At 36.9% G+C, this 19,428-nt stretch overlaps 1 protein-coding gene across 1 annotated transcript in view; it reads right to left on the reverse strand.

Moving 5' to 3' along the window:
• Nucleotides 1–19,428, reverse strand: part of EPHB1 (EPH receptor B1) — a 498,694-nt gene that overhangs the window by 201,115 nt on the left and 278,151 nt on the right. Inside the window, exon 4 of the mRNA XM_053709781.1 lies at nucleotides 14,377–14,532. Coding sequence (XP_053565756.1) covers nucleotides 14,377–14,532 — 156 coding nt within the window. The remainder of the gene's footprint in view (nucleotides 1–14,376; nucleotides 14,533–19,428) is intronic.

A 19,428-nucleotide genomic window follows, 5' to 3' on the forward strand; every position in this document is an offset into this window, starting at 1 on the left:
TTTGTTTTTTTTTCTTTCTTCCCAGGACTTAAGGTTATATAACTAAGTTTAACCCACGCCTCCTTCTTTTGTTATAACTTTTGTGTATCTGACCCTTGCTCTGCCAGTCCTTATTGATTACATCAATCTGGCTACAAAAGGTTAAATATACATTTAAATTAGGACGTTGTCCCCAGATACATGTTTATGCTTTTTCATCAATTCATTCTGTGACTACATCAAAAACTCTGCCTAGGCTTCTTCCCTGGCTTCACGCGTTGTTATTTCTCTCTGCATACACACCTATTTCTTTTCTCTTTACCCTATAGCTCATGCTGGGACTTGTATTGTGGACAGATATCACCTTTTTCCTAATATGTACTCCTACACTCTTATAGGGACTTTCAGCTCTGGCTTTCATTGGTACTTTAAACTGTTCTCATAATCTCCTATAGAGCAAGGTCGATTCCACCGTCAACGGCTGAGATAGTGGATATAGCTTGACTTTACACTTTATATAATAATATTGTTGAGTGAAGCCCTCATCCCTCTTAGAGACTCAAGCTTACCCTTAAATGTAGGTTTATCATCAAGATTAAGTTCCTACGGAACACATAAATGAATCAGGTACCCTACCAATAAGATACTATATATGTTCCTTCCTCTTAGGCTAATTGAGTTGCTAAACAAAGCCAATTGCTGACAGTATTCTATTAGGAGTTTTGCATTTACACTATGATGCTGATCATGGGAGGTTTTCTTTCCTTAAGCTCTAAGGAGCTATGATAACATCCTCCTCTTGCCTTATATATACACTTTCAATTCTTGGAGTTTCATCTGCCCATGTTTTAAGCCTAGCATACTGATAGAGTATTGCCATTTGTTTGACCTGCACCTAAATGCAGCGCATACTATCTCATCACTTTAAAAGCATTAGGGCTGCTATTAAGCCCTAATTTCAAAACGTATCATTGGTCAGGCCTTTTGTTAGCTTAGCTACCTCATAATAAGCTAGTGCATCCTATTTAAAGCAGATCCCAGATTTTTTTATTTTTTTATTTATTTATTCCAGTTTTATAACACTCCCACATTTGGAACCTTTTAGAGACCAAAAACATAATTTCTATAATGTTTTCCTTATTCCCCGAACACCCCACCCCCATATAGTTATCTATAGTACTCTGGATTTCTCTAATTATTTCCAGATACTTTTGTTGCGGTATCCCTTGAAATTACCGCTGTTAATATAACTATCCAAACATATTTTATAAAGCTCTCATTCACTTTTATACTTTGTACTCTAATTCATATAGTTTTCAACATACACTGGTGATTAGTAAACTGTATTATAGCCTTCCTTATACGATGAGGCCTCCCTAACTACGGGAATTCATACCTTTCTATATCTTAACTAATCCTTCCACCAATACTCTAATTAGAAAAAAAATCATTGTTCCTACCTTTTATATTTTTTAATGGGTACTGTTATTGTTGATAATCTTTATATTTTCATTGACATATACAAATGTTCTCTTTACTTTGTATATTCCTAAATTCACTAGTGACTAAAGCAATAAATCTAAATCTTGTTTTGCTTGCAGAATCACTTGTTTGTACCAAATAAGACATTCGCATCCTAAGCTTGTAACAACCCATATATAGCACACTATTTCTTTATATATTTGTAATGTTTATTTTAACACCTTAATAAAAAAAATATTTAAAAAAAAATAAAATAAAACAAATAATAGTACATTGGAAAGTTGTTTAAAATTGTATGCTCTATCTGAATCATGAAAGAAAAAAAATGTGTTTCATGTCCCTTTAAGGCATCATCTAATTTCTTAATATTTACATTACAAATCTTTAAATGAGCCATCAATGTTTAAGAAGATATAGGGATCCAGTAATATATAGTCCTGCAATCGATATCTATAAGAATAAAATTCATGGACATCTGAATGACTAACAAAGTGGTCAATCGGTAAGATCTTTTTTCTCAGAATAAATATAGTAAAAGAACCTTAAATAACCCAAGCCAAAAAATGGCTTGGAGACTGTGGGATGTCATGGTAACCTTGACTTCACTCCCGGATGTTGACAAAACTGCAATTAAACTGGACATGACAACATTCAAATTAAAAAGACAAGGTGCTAATGTCACAGTGTGAAAAGAAAAACTTTCATTAAACCCTCAATTCAATTATCAAATTAAGTTAATCTGTACGAGGATATTCGTGAGTTTATTTTCTTGATTACACTAACAAAGATGCTGCATCCTAGGGCAACTAAACAAAAAAACAAAGACATTATTTTACTTTTATAACAACTAGCAGGTTCCAAAACGGTTTTAAAGATTAATTAAATTTCCCATTAAGATTAGGAGTGGAGCGCTATTTAGCACTCCCGCTCAAGCAATAACATTGCTAGATGGGGGCTATTTATGCGCTTTAGGTTGCGCTCGTTTTATGAGTTGAAAATAAAAAGTTTGCATGCAAGCAAAAACCTCTTCTCCCTTAGACTTCAATGGATCTCTAAACCCATCATGAATTATTAATGTTTAACACGAATTAGTGTCCGGTTTTTAATAATCCTATTAAAAACAAGGGCACTTTAATTCATCAAAATTGACATTTCAAGCGTTTTCTTCAAAAACGTACCTTTGAATCCTGAGAGCCGCTGCAGCGCTTCCTCTGCCCATCGCAAGCCCTCTTCGCAGGTCCAAAATGACGAATCCGGCTTCATCCAATCACAGCGTTCCCTCAGGCCATGATCCCCCGGGGAAAACACTGTGATTGGAGGAAGCCGGATTCGTATTTCTGACGTAAGCAGAGGCTTCCGACGGCCAAAGGAATTGATGGAGCAGCTTTCAGGATTAAAAGGTAAGTTTTTGAAGAAAACGCTTAAAATGCCAATTTTGATGAATTAAAGTGTCCTTGTTTTTAATAGGATTATTAAAAACCGGGCACTAATTTGTCAAAATTGACCTTCACTTTAAGAATATGCTCTATTGATTCTTCAATAAATATTTCTAAATAAATCAGAAGGATGTTTGTTAAAAATGTGTGTGTGTATATATATATATATATATATATATATATATACACACCTAGATATATGTATAAGAGTATATATAGGTATAGACAGATATAAATAGGATTATCTATTTAAAAATACATTGAACATTTTATATTATGTGAAGAACATTGAAATGTAAAATATTTACACTACATACATAGTTAAATACATTATTAAATATTAAAATTGAATAAAAATGATTGTTTGTGTTTTCAGGTACTTGACTGCAAAGGGCTCCAATGTGTGTGTGTGTGTGTGTGTGTGTGTGTGTGTGTGTGTATATATATATATATATATATATATATATATATATATATATATATATATGTGTGTGTGTATTTGTGTTTTACTGTATATTTACCGTACATATTTAACATTCACATGTTCTTCACTTATAGGAAAATTTTCTTTTTATTGTAAATACATATTTCTATATATATCTATATATACCTGTACCTGTAGATCTATTCCTATAGACATATAGTTATAGATATGTATCTTACATAAACAGTATCATATATGTAGAGATATATATTTAATAATGTACATTTTTTTCTATGTGAATAACATAGAAATGTAAAATATTTGCGCATTGGGTTTAGAATTAATGTGGCCGGGTTAGAGCACATGAAAACTTAGTAATCTTAAAGGAATAGTCTATTCAAAATTAAACTTTCACAATTCAGATAGAGCATGCAATTTTAAGCAACTTTCTAATTTACTCCTATTATCAAATTTTCTTTGTATCTTTATTTGAAAAAGTACGAATATAAGCATAGGAGCCGGCCCATTTTTGGTTCAGAACCTGGGTAGCACTTTCTGATTAGTGTCTAAATGTAGCCACCAATCAGCAAGCGCTACCCAGGTGCTGAACCAAAAATGGGTCGGCTCCTATACTTACATTCAAATAAAGATACCAAGAGAACGAAGAAAAATTGATAATAGGAATAAATTAGAAAGTTACTTAAAACTGCATGTTCTATCTGAATCATGAAATTTTAATTTTGACTAGACTATCCCTTTAAGGCGCATTATTGAAATATTTGTTTAAAAAAAACTAATAAAAATATATATATATATATATATATATATATATATATATATATATATATATATATTTGTATAAAATGTATATTAATTTGAATTAATATTTTTTTCAAATATTTTAATAATGCACCTTAAAGGGACATGAAAGCCAATTTTTTTTCTTTCGTGATTTAGAAAGAGCATGTCATTTTAAACAACTTTCTTCTATTATCTAATTTGCTTCATTCTCTTGATATCAGTTGCTGAAAAGCATATCTAGATATTGCTGCACCTAGAGGCCTTGTGTGATTGGCTCACACATGTGCATTGCTATTTCTTCAACAAAGGATATCTAAAGAATTGAGCAAATTAGATAATAGAAGTAAATTGGAAAGTTGTTTAAAATTGCATGCCCTTGCTCTGTCTTGGTTCCGGTGGAGGAGGAGCTACACAGGTGTTGCTCAGCTCATACCTTCAGCCCTACACTCACTGGCGGTGGTTTTTTCGCGCCTCTCCCCAAGCTCTGGGGAAATTCTCTTTGGGCAGTTAAGAAAGACCTACTCTGGAACCTTATTCAGTGTTCTTCCAGCTCACTGATTTTCTCACCTCTCTATTGCTACCTGGACTTGCCTCTCTCCCTGTAGCTGCCCGCCCTATTTGATTTAATTCTGCCATACCCACATTACCTGTGCCCCAGCCCGAGGATACTTATCCACCTCTCTCTCCGAAGCCGTGTTAAGCTCCCTGGTGCTAACCCTCTCCCCCTTCCCTGTGCCTGCTGCCCCCACCAGATTATTGAAAGATTGAACTACGTTCTCTCACACAAAGGAGCTACCTGCCGTATCACCGTTGATGCTCACCTTCCTCCCTCCCCCACCGGTGCTGCGTGGGAGGGAGCCAAGCCGAGGTCTTGATTTGGGGGCCCGGTCTTGAGGTTGCTTCTTGTCTTGCCGCCTGGTGTAGCGCTGCTCTCTCCCCTCCCACCGGTGCTGCGCGAGGGGAGCTGAGTGAGGTCATCACCCGAAGACGCGGAGCGCGAGTTCCGGTTCCTACTTGCATCAGGCTGCACTGCACTGCTCTGGAGACCGAAGACGAGGTGGAGAGCGGCTGGACAGTCTGGGAAGGGGTGAGTCTTCTGTTGTTGCTCCACATCCTCATTGAACTCTTTGATAGCACCAGTTGGTAGCCCTTGAGGAGGACTCTTAGAAGGAGAGAGTGGAGAAAACTCTAAAGGGGAAAAACTGGCTTTAAAGGGCTGGAGGCAGGCGTCTGAGGAGAGCTAACTGGGTATAATTCAGTCAGAACAAACTCACTTAACTTTTGCTCCTGGACACGGACAGTGAATATATTCCTACCTGGTGTTGGTAACACAAAGAAATCATATTTGCATGATGAGTTAAGAACATTTGGAAAAAGAGTGAAATATAATTTACAGGACTTTTTTGGCTACTATATGCAAACTTAGGAGCTTTGGTTAGAACTGCTTATCTATGTCTCATTGCTATAGTAATATTATTCCTAGCTGATTATATAGTTTGTATTTTTTTTTCACACCATCAGCTGATTTACTGATTTACTGACACCACCAATGTATATATTTTGACCCCGCAAAAGGAAAAGGAAGAAAGACTTTTATTTTCTTTTGTTTTTTTTCTTCCCCTACAGCAATTAAGATATAACTGGGCCCAGGTGTCTCAGCAGTGACTATAGACCCTAGGTCATTATATTAAGGTGTGCCTTACGTGTTACAACACCTTTTAGCTTAATTATTGAAAGATAGGCAATTTCATGGGTACCTAATGATCATTTTTACATTTAAGTAATCCTCTAGGCTCCATATGGTATAAGTTTAAGATACCTCACTTATTGATATTTATTTAGAACCTGATAGCAGATAAGGTTGTTGTAACTGCATGCCCAACTTGTTTTTTCTTGTTGTTTTTTGTTTTTTATTGACAAAGGTGCCTATACTATCACTGGAATTCCCCTCATTATAGGTTTTATACTTCTCCTTTCTTTTTTTTGTGTGTGCAAGGTGCTTTTGACCAGTTGGGAGGGTACAGAAAACAAAGGGCAGATTAACAACTAGGCTACAAATATCATGCCTCAAGCTTATTTTTCTCAATTATACACAGCTCATTAATAATTTACCTTTGGTATTTGGAAGAGAGAGGGGAGGAAGAGAAATAGAAAAAGTAACTACATATTTGTGTTTGCTTTAAACCCTAGGATATTCAGCTGTAGAAGTGTTAAAAGCTACATTTTGGGTTTCTTTAATTAGTATAACTCCTGGGAACCTAGAGGACTAGTGCATAATATTTAAATCCCTCTTTTTTTTTTTTTTTTTTTCTTTTTTCCCCAAAAAAGGGGAAAGAAGAAAAAAAAAATAGAGAACACATAAAACAGCTTGGGTAAGATACACCTCTCTCTCTCTCCCGCTCTCCTAAAAGCATACCTGTTCTTATCCAGGTCCTCATTTGTGGTTCTCTCTTTTTTTTAGATAAGCCCTAGCATTTATCCCTTTCTTTAAAGGACTCAGACTGTCCACTAGATCATTGTTTTTTCTTGCATTCCTACTTAACTGATATAGAAATAAGGAAAGGAAAGAGTTTCTTGGTTTTCTTCCTGATGCCCAGTGTCTCCTCGCATAGCTGTTCAGGAGAACATATTTCACCAACAAGTAATATTTTTCCCATCACGTTATAAACCCACGGTGTAAATCACTTACACTTCCCCTCTTCTTCCTTTTTTTCTCTCCCTTTTTCCCCCCTTCACATTAAAACTTAATGGATATACACTACCCCCTTCTTTCTAACTAAAATCACTATATTTCACTTTTTTTTTTTTTTTTTTTTTTTTTTTTTTTTTTTCTCTCACGTCACTCCTTAATTCGGAGAATCACTTTAGAAGTTTTCCTAATTCACTTTTTTTGTAGATGGATAAATTTCTTCACGGGCACTCTAACACTTCTCCTGCGACTATGACGGGGAGACAAAGAGATAAGAGGAACAAAACTGTTCCTGAAACCTCAATGGAGGTACATTCACCTACTCCCTCTGTACCTGGTACTTCTGAACTGCTGGACATACACATATTAGTCTCGAGAATCTCAGAGGCATTAACTCCTAAATTTGATTTACTAAAAGTAGAAATTAAACAAGATATTGCCTCTTTATCCAATGAAGTGAAGCAGTTTGCCTCCAGATTATCCGAGGCTGAACAGAGAATTTCTGATCTTGAAGATCTGACTGCAAACTATACAGTTAACTGTGACTCCACAAATAAGATTCTGTTGAAAATGCAGGACAGAATTGATGATCTGGAGGACAGATCAAGGAGGAATAACCTCAGGATTATAGGGATTCCGGAGGATAGGCAATTTGAGGACTTGGACAAGCTAATAACTGTCACACTTCCTCGTCTACTTCAGATTCCAGAAAGCTACCCACCTATTATTGTTGAAAGAATTCACAGGATAGGCACAATTGACACAAATAGAACTAATACAAAAACAAGACCAATTATAGCAAAGTTTTTGAATTTTCAACAGAAAATTACTTTTCTTCAGGCCTTCCGCAAGCATCAACCCATTTTTTTAGGTGATGCAAAAATCTTCCTGTTTCAAGATTATTCAGCTGGCACTTCCACTAAGAGGAGGGAGCTAGCTCCACACTGCACAAATTTTATCAAGAAGGGAGTCCAAGCAACTTTGCTGTACCCAGCCAGGTTGAAACTTACGATAGATGGACACATACATTTCTTTGATACAGCACGAGAGGCTACTAAATTCTACTCAGAATTTTTCTCCTCAGATTAAAAATTAAGAGAAGATAAAACAAGACAGGGATAATATGTACTGGTTTTTGAAGGAATCGGTTATGTTTAGGATTAAGATTGGAAGAGAGGATAAGGGGCTCTTAGATGCTTGCCATCCAGGGGCATATGGGATGGTAATTGGGGAACATGGGGTTTTTTTTTTTTTTTTTTTTTTTTTTTTTCTTCTTTTCGAGCTTCCTCTGAAAAATGGCTGGGGGGGGTAACCTAAAGTTGACCTCCTGGAATATAGGTGGTTTAACCTCGCCTATAAAACGAAAGGCAATACTTTCCCAATTAAGAAAAAACAACACTGACATCGCCTTTTTACAAGAGACGCATCTGAAACCTGAAGAGGTATTAAAACTTAAGACCTCTTGGGTCAAGGAAGTTCTTTTTTCTTCCACCACAAAAAGAAAAAGCGGAGTGGCGATCCTCTTGGGGAAGAAGCTCTCTTACGAGGTAATTCAGGTAGATACGGATCAAGAGGGGAGATATTTGATGGCTAAAATCAAAGTTTTTAAAACGTTGTACACATTATGTAACGTATATGCCCCCAACGTGTTTAGCCTCCCATTCTGGGAAACGTTACAAAATAAGCTTCTCTTATTTTCAGAAGGGTATTTAATACTTGGAGGCGACTTTAACATGGCCCCTCAGTACCCGGTCGATAGGCTTAGGCAAAACGTTGCTCCTCATAAAACCAAAAGAGACAATTTAGAGTCAAAGATGTTTATGAAGTTGTTTAGCAACCTAAAACTTTGTGATATTTGGAGGATCCAAAACCCTGATCAAAGGGAGTTTACATGCCATTCCAGGGCACATAAAACTCTCTCAAGAATAGACCTAATTCTGCTGGATGAAAGAGTATGTAAATCGAAGATGATGGCTGGAATTTTACCCATCACCATTTCAGATCACGCCCCGACCACTCTCGATATCCAATTTAACTCTCCAAGTGGCAGGAACCCCGGTTTCTTTTTTCCACGCTTCTTAGCATCTGACCTTAAATTCAAAAATTGGCTTATCTCTAGACTCCGCGAATATGTATCCTTCAACCAAGAACACATTTCACAGCCCGCTTTATTTTGGGAGACTGCCAAGGCAGTTCTCCGTGGGGAAATCCTAGCCTATTCTATTTCTAGATCAAAAAAACTCAAAAGAAGGGAAAGTGAAGTATTAAAGGCAGTCATAAATGCATACAACCGTTATATTTTTCAAAAAACTTCTGAAAACTGGTCTAGATACATTAAGGCATTAGCTGTCAGGGACTCTTTTTTACTGTACAAATCGACTCAGAGAGATCTCAGGCTACGTGCCAAGCTATACCGCTATGGTAACAAAACTGGTAAGCTTTTGGCAAATTTGGTTAAGGCAGACAGATCTTCTTCTATTATAAAGTCTATCACCTCGGGTTCTAAATCTCTTACCTCCCCAGAAGAAATATCTAAGGAATTTGAAGATTATTATAAGATATTGTACTCCCATAAGGTCTCCAACTTTATTCAGAGAGAAGATTTCTGGAATAAAATAGTGGTACCAACCTTAACCCCCGACTTAATAGAAACATTACAATCCCCAATCTCTGAAACAGAAGTCTCTACAGCAATCCAAAGGTTAGCCCTTAATAAAGCTCCGGGACCGGACACGCTCCCGAATGAATTTTACAAAATACTTGCACCAGAAATAACATGCTATTTAACCTCACTCTTTAATGACATCTTTATTACTGGTAGCAGCCCCACTAAAGAATTCGTCGCATCATATACAACTCTCATACTTAAGCAGGGGAAAGAACCAAACAAAAAGGAATCATACAGGCCCATTGCGCTTCTAAACACAGACTACAAGCTTTTCACAGCTATCTTAGCACATAGACTTCAATTATTTCTTCCCACTATTATACATAAGGATCAAGCTGGATTTATTTTGAAGCGAAACTCTTCAGCTAAGATAAGAGAGGTTTTCCTGACTATAGAATATTTCAAGAAGATGGAGGAGTCGGGAGGGCTGGGGGGGGAGGACACCCCTGACAGGGCAATTATTTCTATAGATGCTGAAAAGGCGTTTGATTCGGTACATCATGATCATCTGTCCTTTACAATACAGCAGTTCGGTATAGGAGGTAATATGCTTCGTCTACTTAATAACTTATATAGGAATGCCTCCACGAAAATCTTAGTAAATGGTGGTATGACTCAGGATATAAGACTCGAGAGGGGAACCAGGAAGGGGTGTCCTCTCTCCCCTCTCCTCTTCGATATGGCTATTGAGCCTCTTGCCCTACAGATTAGACATCAACTGCAAGGGATCAAGATAAAAGATAAAGAACTGCAAATCGCACTATACGCGGACGACGTATTGGTATATATGTCGGACACAGCTAGGAACATCCCTAAACTTCTTGAAATTGTGGAACAGTTTGGCTCATTTTCTGGCTATAAGGTGAACATCTTAAAGTCTGCAGTAAAGAAAGAGACAGATGCGCCACATGGCCCAATATTGTTTGTTCAACACAATAATTATGGTCTAGTCGTGCTAGTATAAACTCACAATTTGAAATGCACTTCAGTTAGTGCAATAGGAGCAGTCTGGGATCAATCACAGTCACCCAGCAGACCGACCTCTAGGGTAGATAGGATTAATCTGTAGTGGAAATATAAAGAGACACAGGGGTGCCTATATGGCCTAGTACAGTTTGGTCCCAAGATATATTACTATATTTAAGTAATATACTCACAATTGGTAAAGCATCTCCAGTGATGCAAATCAGGCAGGATGGGATCAATACAGTCACCCAACAGACTATGACAGGGTTCCCACAGGAAGCAAACAGCAAAGGTCCCAATGAAGGCCAAGGTTTGGTCCAAATAATGCACAAGAGCAAGTGTTTTTATAAAAAAAGTAATATTTACTATATAAAAACAAATAAAAACAAGCGACGCGTTTCTCAGCACACAGGCTGTTTCATCAGGCTTACAACATATAACTAAAACACTTGCTACTTATAACACACTAACACAATCCTCTATTGCATATATTTATATATACTTTTATTATAATAATTATATTATGTATCATAATATTAGTCACATATACACACAGTCACGTATACACTTATAAATCATCTAGAATTCATCTACACATAATTAGGGTGTACATATGTAGATTATACTACATATAAATATATGTCGCACTAATAGTCACAATATACACTCTATGGGGTATTAATTTAGCCAATAACGGGTTCTCTGTCATTAGTCATACTTGCGTTTCCCACAGATCACTACAATATTGCACTTGTTCATTTAGTTTGATGATAATGTAATATATATATTCCCATATAAATAGACACGCGCAAACATAGAAGTCCTTATTGGGAGATGTTACTATTATGACTGGGCTGATGTTAATATAGTGTACATTTAACAACACATAAGACACTTCGTGTGCTTCCTGTGGGAACCCTGTCATAGTCTGTTGGGTGACTGTATTGATCCCATCCTGCCTGATTTGCATCACTGGAGATGCTTTACCAATTGTGAGTATATTACTTAAATATAGTAATATATCTTGGGACCAAACTGTACTAGGCCATATAGGCACCCCTGTGTCTCTTTATATTTCCACTACAGATTAATCCTATCTACCCTAGAGGTCGGTCTGCTGGGTGACTGTGATTGATCCCAGACTGCTCCTATTGCACTAACTGAAGTGCATTTCAAATTGTGAGTTTATACTAGCACGACTAGACCATAATTATTGTGTTGAACAAACAATATTGGGCCATGTGGCGCATCTGTCTCTTTCTTTACTGTAGATCATCCCTATAGGATCCAGGCCGGGTTCTCTACAGATTGCTGCCTAAAGATCACCCTCTATTTCTACTCCTCAGAGACTTTTTATTTGTATATTTGGAATTATTGAAGCACTACCTATTGTTATTTATGTGTGATATTTAGTACAACTATTGATTTAAAGTATTAATTTAATTGATCTATTGTTCATTATACACCTCACTAGGTCTGATATATTGTTATCATTTAGGGCGCCCCCTATTATATAAGAATCTTAAAGTCTGAACTATGTTGGCTTAAACAAACCAAAGACTCATGCGAAAATATTCCGTTCTCTATAGTTCAGGATGCTTTTAGATACCTAGGCATCTGGATCTCCCCTAACCCCAAAGCTTGGTATGATTTAAACATTGTACCCGTTCTTAATAAGGTTAAACAAGCCTTTAAAAACTGGCAGAATCTCCCTTTGTCTTTATCAGGACGAATAGCACTCTATAAAATGTCCTTGTTACCTAAAATTTTATATGTACTTCAGAACACTCCACTTGTCTTGAAAACGAAAGATATATCATCCTTTAACTCCGCTCTCCGCTCTTTCATCTGGCAGAACAGGAAACCAAGGATTTCATTGTCTAAGTTAGTGCTCCCCACAGAATATGGGGGACTTTCCTTACCCGACATTCGACTGTACAACATAGTGTTCCAGGCCAGAGTAGCTATGGACTGGCTAGCTAACTCTAATTATGTAACAAGCTTTGAACTGGAAAGTAACATAGCCTTCCCATGCTCCCTGATAGCCTCATTACACTGTAAAAATAATATACTACCGCCTGAAATAAAAAAGATAAAATCTATCTATAACCCAATTCAGATGTGGAAGAAGTTATGTTCTTTGTCACATACTGAATTTAGAACTTCGAAATATTTACCACTTTTAAATAACCCACAATTTCAACCTGGGATACAATCTCCCCTTTTCACTAAATGGAAATCGATGGGCCTTATAAATATTTCTCAGATGTTAGACTTCGAAAGAAGGTGCATTAAAACATTCGACTCACTTAAAGAGGAGTATCACCTCTCAAATAAAAATTTTTACGCTTACCTTCAAGCGAGACACTTTGCTCTTCAATTAACAAATGACCTCGGCTGGGATTGGTCCTTAGGTATTCTTGAAAATTGGCTCACACTAGTTAGGAGTGGCATAACCTCGATATCATATATTTATCAAAAAATGATCTCTCTCAAAGGCCCAGATATAATAGAAAAGCTCCAGGCCAAGTGGGCAGAAGCTCTACTGGAAACTTCATTAGAGGCAACTATAGTAACCTCATCATATAAAGCAATCTCGCGCGCTACTCTCTCTGCCTCTTGGCGCGAGGCACATGTAAAACTACTCCACATGACATATTTTACCCCAGAAAAAGGGACTAAATGCCGGTATGCAAGTTTTAATAAATGCCCAAAATGTTCATATATATCGGCTAGCCTTATTCACATGTTTTGGTATTGTCCAAAAATTAGAAACTTCTGGCTAAAGATACAGTATTGGTTAAGTAAAATGGTGGGTGTTCCTTCTTTGACATTATCTTCCTCAAATATAATTTTCCCTCTTACAGAACTTGGCCTGCCTCAGGATAAACTTAAAACCGTTACCCTGGTAATACTGGCGGTTAGATATTTAATTTTGAAAAAATGGAAGCTGAAAGCAACCCCGAGTATCTCAGAGGTTAAAAATTGCTTAAAAAAGCAATGTATTATCGAACAATATGACACTGATTTACACAGTGACCTAGACGTGAAGATCTTCTTCTCCAGGTGGTCGAACTTCATTAAAGCTTTATCTCCTAGTGAGATTGAACACTTAATATACCCATTTAAAGACACGGAATTGGTCCTTTTGGGAGTGTGGTGACCCTCCCCAGCCAAAATTCAAAAATGTAAAAATTATAGTTACGTATCTTATTTTTGTATTTAAACTTTCCTTATTTTTTATTTTTTTTATTTATTTTTTTTTTTATTGCTTATGTATCTATCTATTTATTTTTTATTTATCTATTTATTCATTTATTTATTTTTTGTTTGAGTGCTTAGTTGTTTTCTTTTACCTACCTAAAATAAAAAATAAAAAACCCCAACTAGGTGTACAAATAATTCATATAAGGGGATCAGTAAGTTGATATATGAAATGTGAAATTTTTGATTTAAAACTGCCTTGTTCTGAACACTTTTTACCTGGCCCTGCGTGGCATAAAGAGGTTGAATTCATTTGATTGTACACTTTCTTGGTTATAAATAAATATTTAAAAAAAAAAAATTGCATGCCCTATCTGAATCATGAAAGTTTAATTTTGACTAGACTGTCCCTTTAAGATTACTAAGTTGTCATGTGCCCTAACCTGATCGCATAAATCTAAATTGCAAAACCTAATTCACAAAGAAAACATTTACATTTTATCATTATATATATATATATATATATATATATATATATATATATATATATATATATATACACACACACATACATACACACACACATACATACACACACACACATATATATATATATATATATATACTGTTCATGTAAAATACATATCTATAACTATATATCTATAGAAATAAAAACAACATTTTCATTAAACAATTAATTTCATACCAAGGTCATGGAAAGACTTACTTGTACACATAGCCTCCGGCGGATCAAAGTCAGCTCGATAGTAGCCATTGCGACAAATACAGATAGGTGAAGCTTCAGCATTGGACCGACTGTTAGCAGGACATGGTGCGCAAATACCTATACCTTGATTTGCCTTAAACATGGCTGCTGGGCAGGCTGGGAAAACAGAAAAAGAGGCAACTTGTTATACATTATATTCTGTAAGATTATGAATAGAGAGTAGAAGGAAATAGTCTGAAAGAAAAATATTAAGAAACAGTAAACCTAAAAATGTAATTCCCCATTAAAGCCTAGATTACAAGTGGATCTCAATTAATATCGCAGTTTGTTACCTTGAACTTGCCCTTGCGCAAACAAAGCATACAAATCTGGTATTACAAGTAATTAGCTAAATGTTTTAGCCAAATCATTTTAAATCACCCGATACTTATTTAGGGAGCCTTACACTTTCAATGAATAGGTTTATTAAATATTATTGCTACATATTGTCAATAAACAAATAAAAAACATATTAAATACTATGACAGTGATTGGAAATTAATTTAGATTTAATACAGAGGAAACAAAGGGTTAATAAAAAAACAAAATTTATGCTTACCTGATAAATTTCTTTCTTTCTTGACATGATGAGTCCACGGATCATCATTAATTACTGTTGGGAATATCACTCCTGCCCAGCAGGAGGCGGCAAAGAGCACCACAGCAGAGTTGTTAAATATCTTCTGCCTTCCCTCCCACCCCAGTCATTCGAACGAAGTAAAGGAGAGAACGGAAGAAACAAGGTGCAGAGGTGCAGAGTCTGAAGTTTATAACATACTAACAACCTGTCTAAATAACAGGGCGGGACGTGGACTCATCGTGTCAAGAAAGAAAGAAATTTATCAGGTAAGCATAAATTTTGTTTTCTTTCTTATGACACAATGAGTCCACGGATCATTATTAATTACTGTTGGGAATCAATACCCAAGCTAGAGTACACAGATGATAAGGGAGGGCCAAGACAGGAAACCTTAAATGGAAGGCACCACTGCTTGAAAAAAAACAAACCTTTCCCCAAAAAAAGACCTGAGCCGAGGCAAAAAAATCAAATTTATAGAAGTTTGAAAAAGTGTGAAGAGATGACCAGGTTGCAGACTTGCAAATCTGTTCCATAAAAGGCTTCATTGTGAATGCCCACAAGGTAAAAGAAGTAGCCGTAGCCTTTTGTCTTTAACGTTAAACAGAAGACTGACGAAAATCCTTAGTTGTCTGTACAAAGAATCATAATGCACGTACCACGTCCTACAAAGAAGTATTAGGACACAAGAAAAGAACAACAATCTCTTAATTAATGTTCCGTTCCGAAACTACTTTAGGGAGAAACCCTAATTTAGTACGTAAAAACCCATCTTATCCGATGAAAATAAGGTAAGGAGGCTCATACAGTAAAGCCGAGAGCTCCGACTCCAAGAGCAGAGGAAATAGCAACAAGAAACCAAACTTTCCAAGATAACAACTTGAAATCTAAGGAAGCAACGGCTCAAACTGAGCCCCTTGAAGAACCTTAAGAACTAAACTAAGACTCCAAGGGAAAGTAACTAATTTAGACACAGACCTGATCCTGACCAAGACCTGACCAAACGATTGTACGTCTGGGAAATCCACCAGATGTTTATGTAACACAAAAGACAAGGCAGCTATTTGGCCATTTAGGGCAACTTGCCGATAATCCCTTCTCCAAACCTTCTTGGAGAAAGGACATAATTCTAGGAATCTAAACTCTACTCGAAGAGTAGCCCTTGGATTCACACCAGTATAAATATTTGCGCCATATCTATGGTAAATTTTCCTAGTCACAGGATTACGAGCCTGAATCATGGTCTCAATGACTGATTCCGAAAATATACGCTTGGATAAACTAAAGCGTTCATCTTCAAGAAGTCAGCTTCAGAGAAATTAGACTTGGATTAAAGAAGGGTCCTGGAAATAGAAGGTCCTTCCTCAACGGAAGTCTCCAAGGTGGAAGAGGTGACATGTCTACCAGGACTGTATACTAAATCCTGCGAGGCCACGCCGGTGAAAATAGGACCACCGACGCCCTCTCCTGCTTAACTCAAGCCATAACTCGAGGAAGAGAAGTAAACGGAGGAAATAGGTATGCGAGACTGAAATTCCAAGGTACCACCAGAGCGTCTATCAGTACAGCCTGAGGGTTCTTTGACCTCGACCTGTACTTCGGAAGATTGGCATTCCGTAGAGAAGCCATGAGATCCAATTCCAGCTGACCCCCTTTGAGAATCAGGCTGGAAAAACATAATTTATGTAAGAATTTACCCGATAAATTAATTTCTTTCATATTGGCAAGAGTCCATGAGCTAGTGATGTATGGGATATACATTCCTATCAGGAGGGGCAAAGTTTCCCATACCTCAAAATGCCTATAAATACACCCCCCACCACACCCACAATTCAGTTAAACGAATAGCCAAGAAGTGGGGTGATAAGAAAGGAGCTAAAGCATCAACAAGGAATTGGAATAATTGTGCTTTATACAAAAAAATCATAACCACCATAAAAAGGGTGGGTCTCATGGACTCTTGAAAGAAATGAATTTATCAGGTAAATTCTTACATAAATTATGTTTTCTTTCATGTAATTGGCAAGAGTCCATGAGCTAGTGACGTATGGGATAGCAAATACCCAAGATGTGGAACTCCATGCAAGAGTCACTAGAGAGGGAGGGATAAAAAATAAAGACAGCCAATTCCGCTGAAAAATTAATCCACAACCCAAATCAAAAAGTTTTAATCTTAGAATGAAAAAAACTGAAATTATAAGCAGAAGAATGAAACTGAGACAGCTGCCTAAAGTATTTTTCTACCAAAAACTGCTTCTGAAGAAGAGAAAACATCAAAATGGTAGAAATGAGTAAAAATAAGCAAAGAAGACCAAGTTGCTGCTTTGCAAATCTGATCAACAGAAGCTTCATTCTAAAAAACCCAGGAAGTCGAAACTGACCTAGTAGAATGAGCCGTAAACCTCTGAGACGGGGATTTACCCGACTCTAAATAAGCATGATGAATCAAAAGCTTTAACCAAGACGCCAAAGAAATGGCAGAAGCCTTCTGACCTTTCCTACAACCAGAAAAGATAATAAATAGACTAGAAGTCTTTCTGAAATCTTTAGAAGCTTCAACATAATATTTCAAAGCTCTAACCACATCCAAAGAATGTAAGGATCTCTTCAGAAAATTCTTAGGATTAGGACACAAAGGACAACAATTTCTCTACTAATGTTGTTGGAGTTCACGGCTTTAGGTAAAAATTTAAACAAAATCCGCAAAAACCACCTTATCCTGATGAAAAATCAGAAAAGGAGACTCACAAGAAAGAGCAGATAAATCAGAAACTCTTCTAGCAGAAGAGATGATCAAAAGGAACAACACTTTCCAAGAAAGTAATTTGATGTCCAGAGAATGCATAGGCTCAAACGGTGGAGCCTGTAAAGCCTTCAAAACCAAATTAAGACTCCAAGGAGGAGAGATTGATTTAATGACAGGCTTGATATGAACCAAAGCCTGTACAAAACAATGAATACCAGGAAGTTTAGCAATTTTTCTGTAGAACAGAACAGAAAGAGCAGAGATTTGTCCTTTCTAAGAACTTGCAGACAAACCCTTATCTAAACCATCCTGAAGAAACTGTAAAATTCTAGGAATTATAAAAGAATGCCAAGAGAATTTATGAGAAGAGCACCATGAAATGTAAGTCTTCCAAACTCGATAAAAAATCTTTCCAGACACAGATTTACGAGCCTGCAACATAGAAATAATCACTGAGTCAGAGAAACCTCTATGACTAAGTGTTCAATTTCCATACCATCAAATTTAATGATTTGAGATCCTGATGGGAAAACGAACATTGAGATATAAGAGCTGGCCTTAATGGAAGTGGCCAAGGTTGGAACTGGACATCCGAACAAGATCCATATACCAAACCCTGACCGCCCATGCTGGAGCCACCAGCAGCACAAACTATTGCTCCATGACGATTTTGAAAATCCCTCTCGGAAGAAGAACTAGAGGTGGAAAAATATAGGCAGGTTGATAACTCCAAGGAAGTGTCAATGCATACACTGCTTCCGTCTGAGGATCCCTGGACCTGGATAGGTACCTGGGAAGTTTCTTGTTTAGATGAGATGCCATCAGATCTATTTCTGGAAGCCCCCACATTTGAACAATTTGAAAAAACACATCTGGGTGAAGAGACCATTCTCCCGGATGTAAAGCTTGAAGACAGAGATAATCCGCTTCCCAATTGTCTATACCTGGGATATGGACCGCAGAAATTAGACAGGAGCTGGATTTTGCCCAAACAAGTATCCGAGATACTTCTTTCATAGCCTGAGGACTGAGAGTCCCACCCTGATGAATGACATATGCCACAGTTGTGACATTGTCTGTCTGAAAACCAATAAACGTCTCTCTCTTCAAATAGAAGCCAAAACTGAAGAACTCTGAGAATCGCATGGAGTTCCAAAATATTGAATGGTAATCTCGCCTCTTGAGATTTCCAAACCCCTTGTGCTGTCAGAGATCCCCAGACAGCTTCCCAACCTAAAAGATTCACATCTGTTGTGATCATGGTCCAGGTTGGATGAACCGAAGAGACCCGTAGAACTATACGATGGTGATCTAACCACCAAGTCAGAGATCATTGAATATTGGGATTCAAGGATATTAAATGTGATATCCTAGAATAATCCCTGCACCATTAATTCAGCATTAAAAACTGGAAAGGTTTCATATGAAAATGAGCAAAGGGAATCGAATCCAATGCCGCAGTCATGAGACCTAAAACTTCCATGCATATAGCTACTGAAGGAAATAATAGAGACTGAAGGTTCCGACAAACTGAACCCAATATAAATTGTCTCTTGTCTGTTAGAGACAGAGACATTGACACAATCTATCTGGAAACCTAAAAAAGGTGACCCTTGTCTGAGGAATCAAGGAGCTTTTGATAAAATGATCTTCCAACCATGACTTTGAAGAAACAACAGAAGTTGAATCG

This window comes from Bombina bombina, chromosome 4 (genome assembly GCF_027579735.1).
Source record: "Bombina bombina isolate aBomBom1 chromosome 4, aBomBom1.pri, whole genome shotgun sequence".
NCBI lineage: Eukaryota > Metazoa > Chordata > Amphibia > Anura > Bombinatoridae > Bombina > Bombina bombina.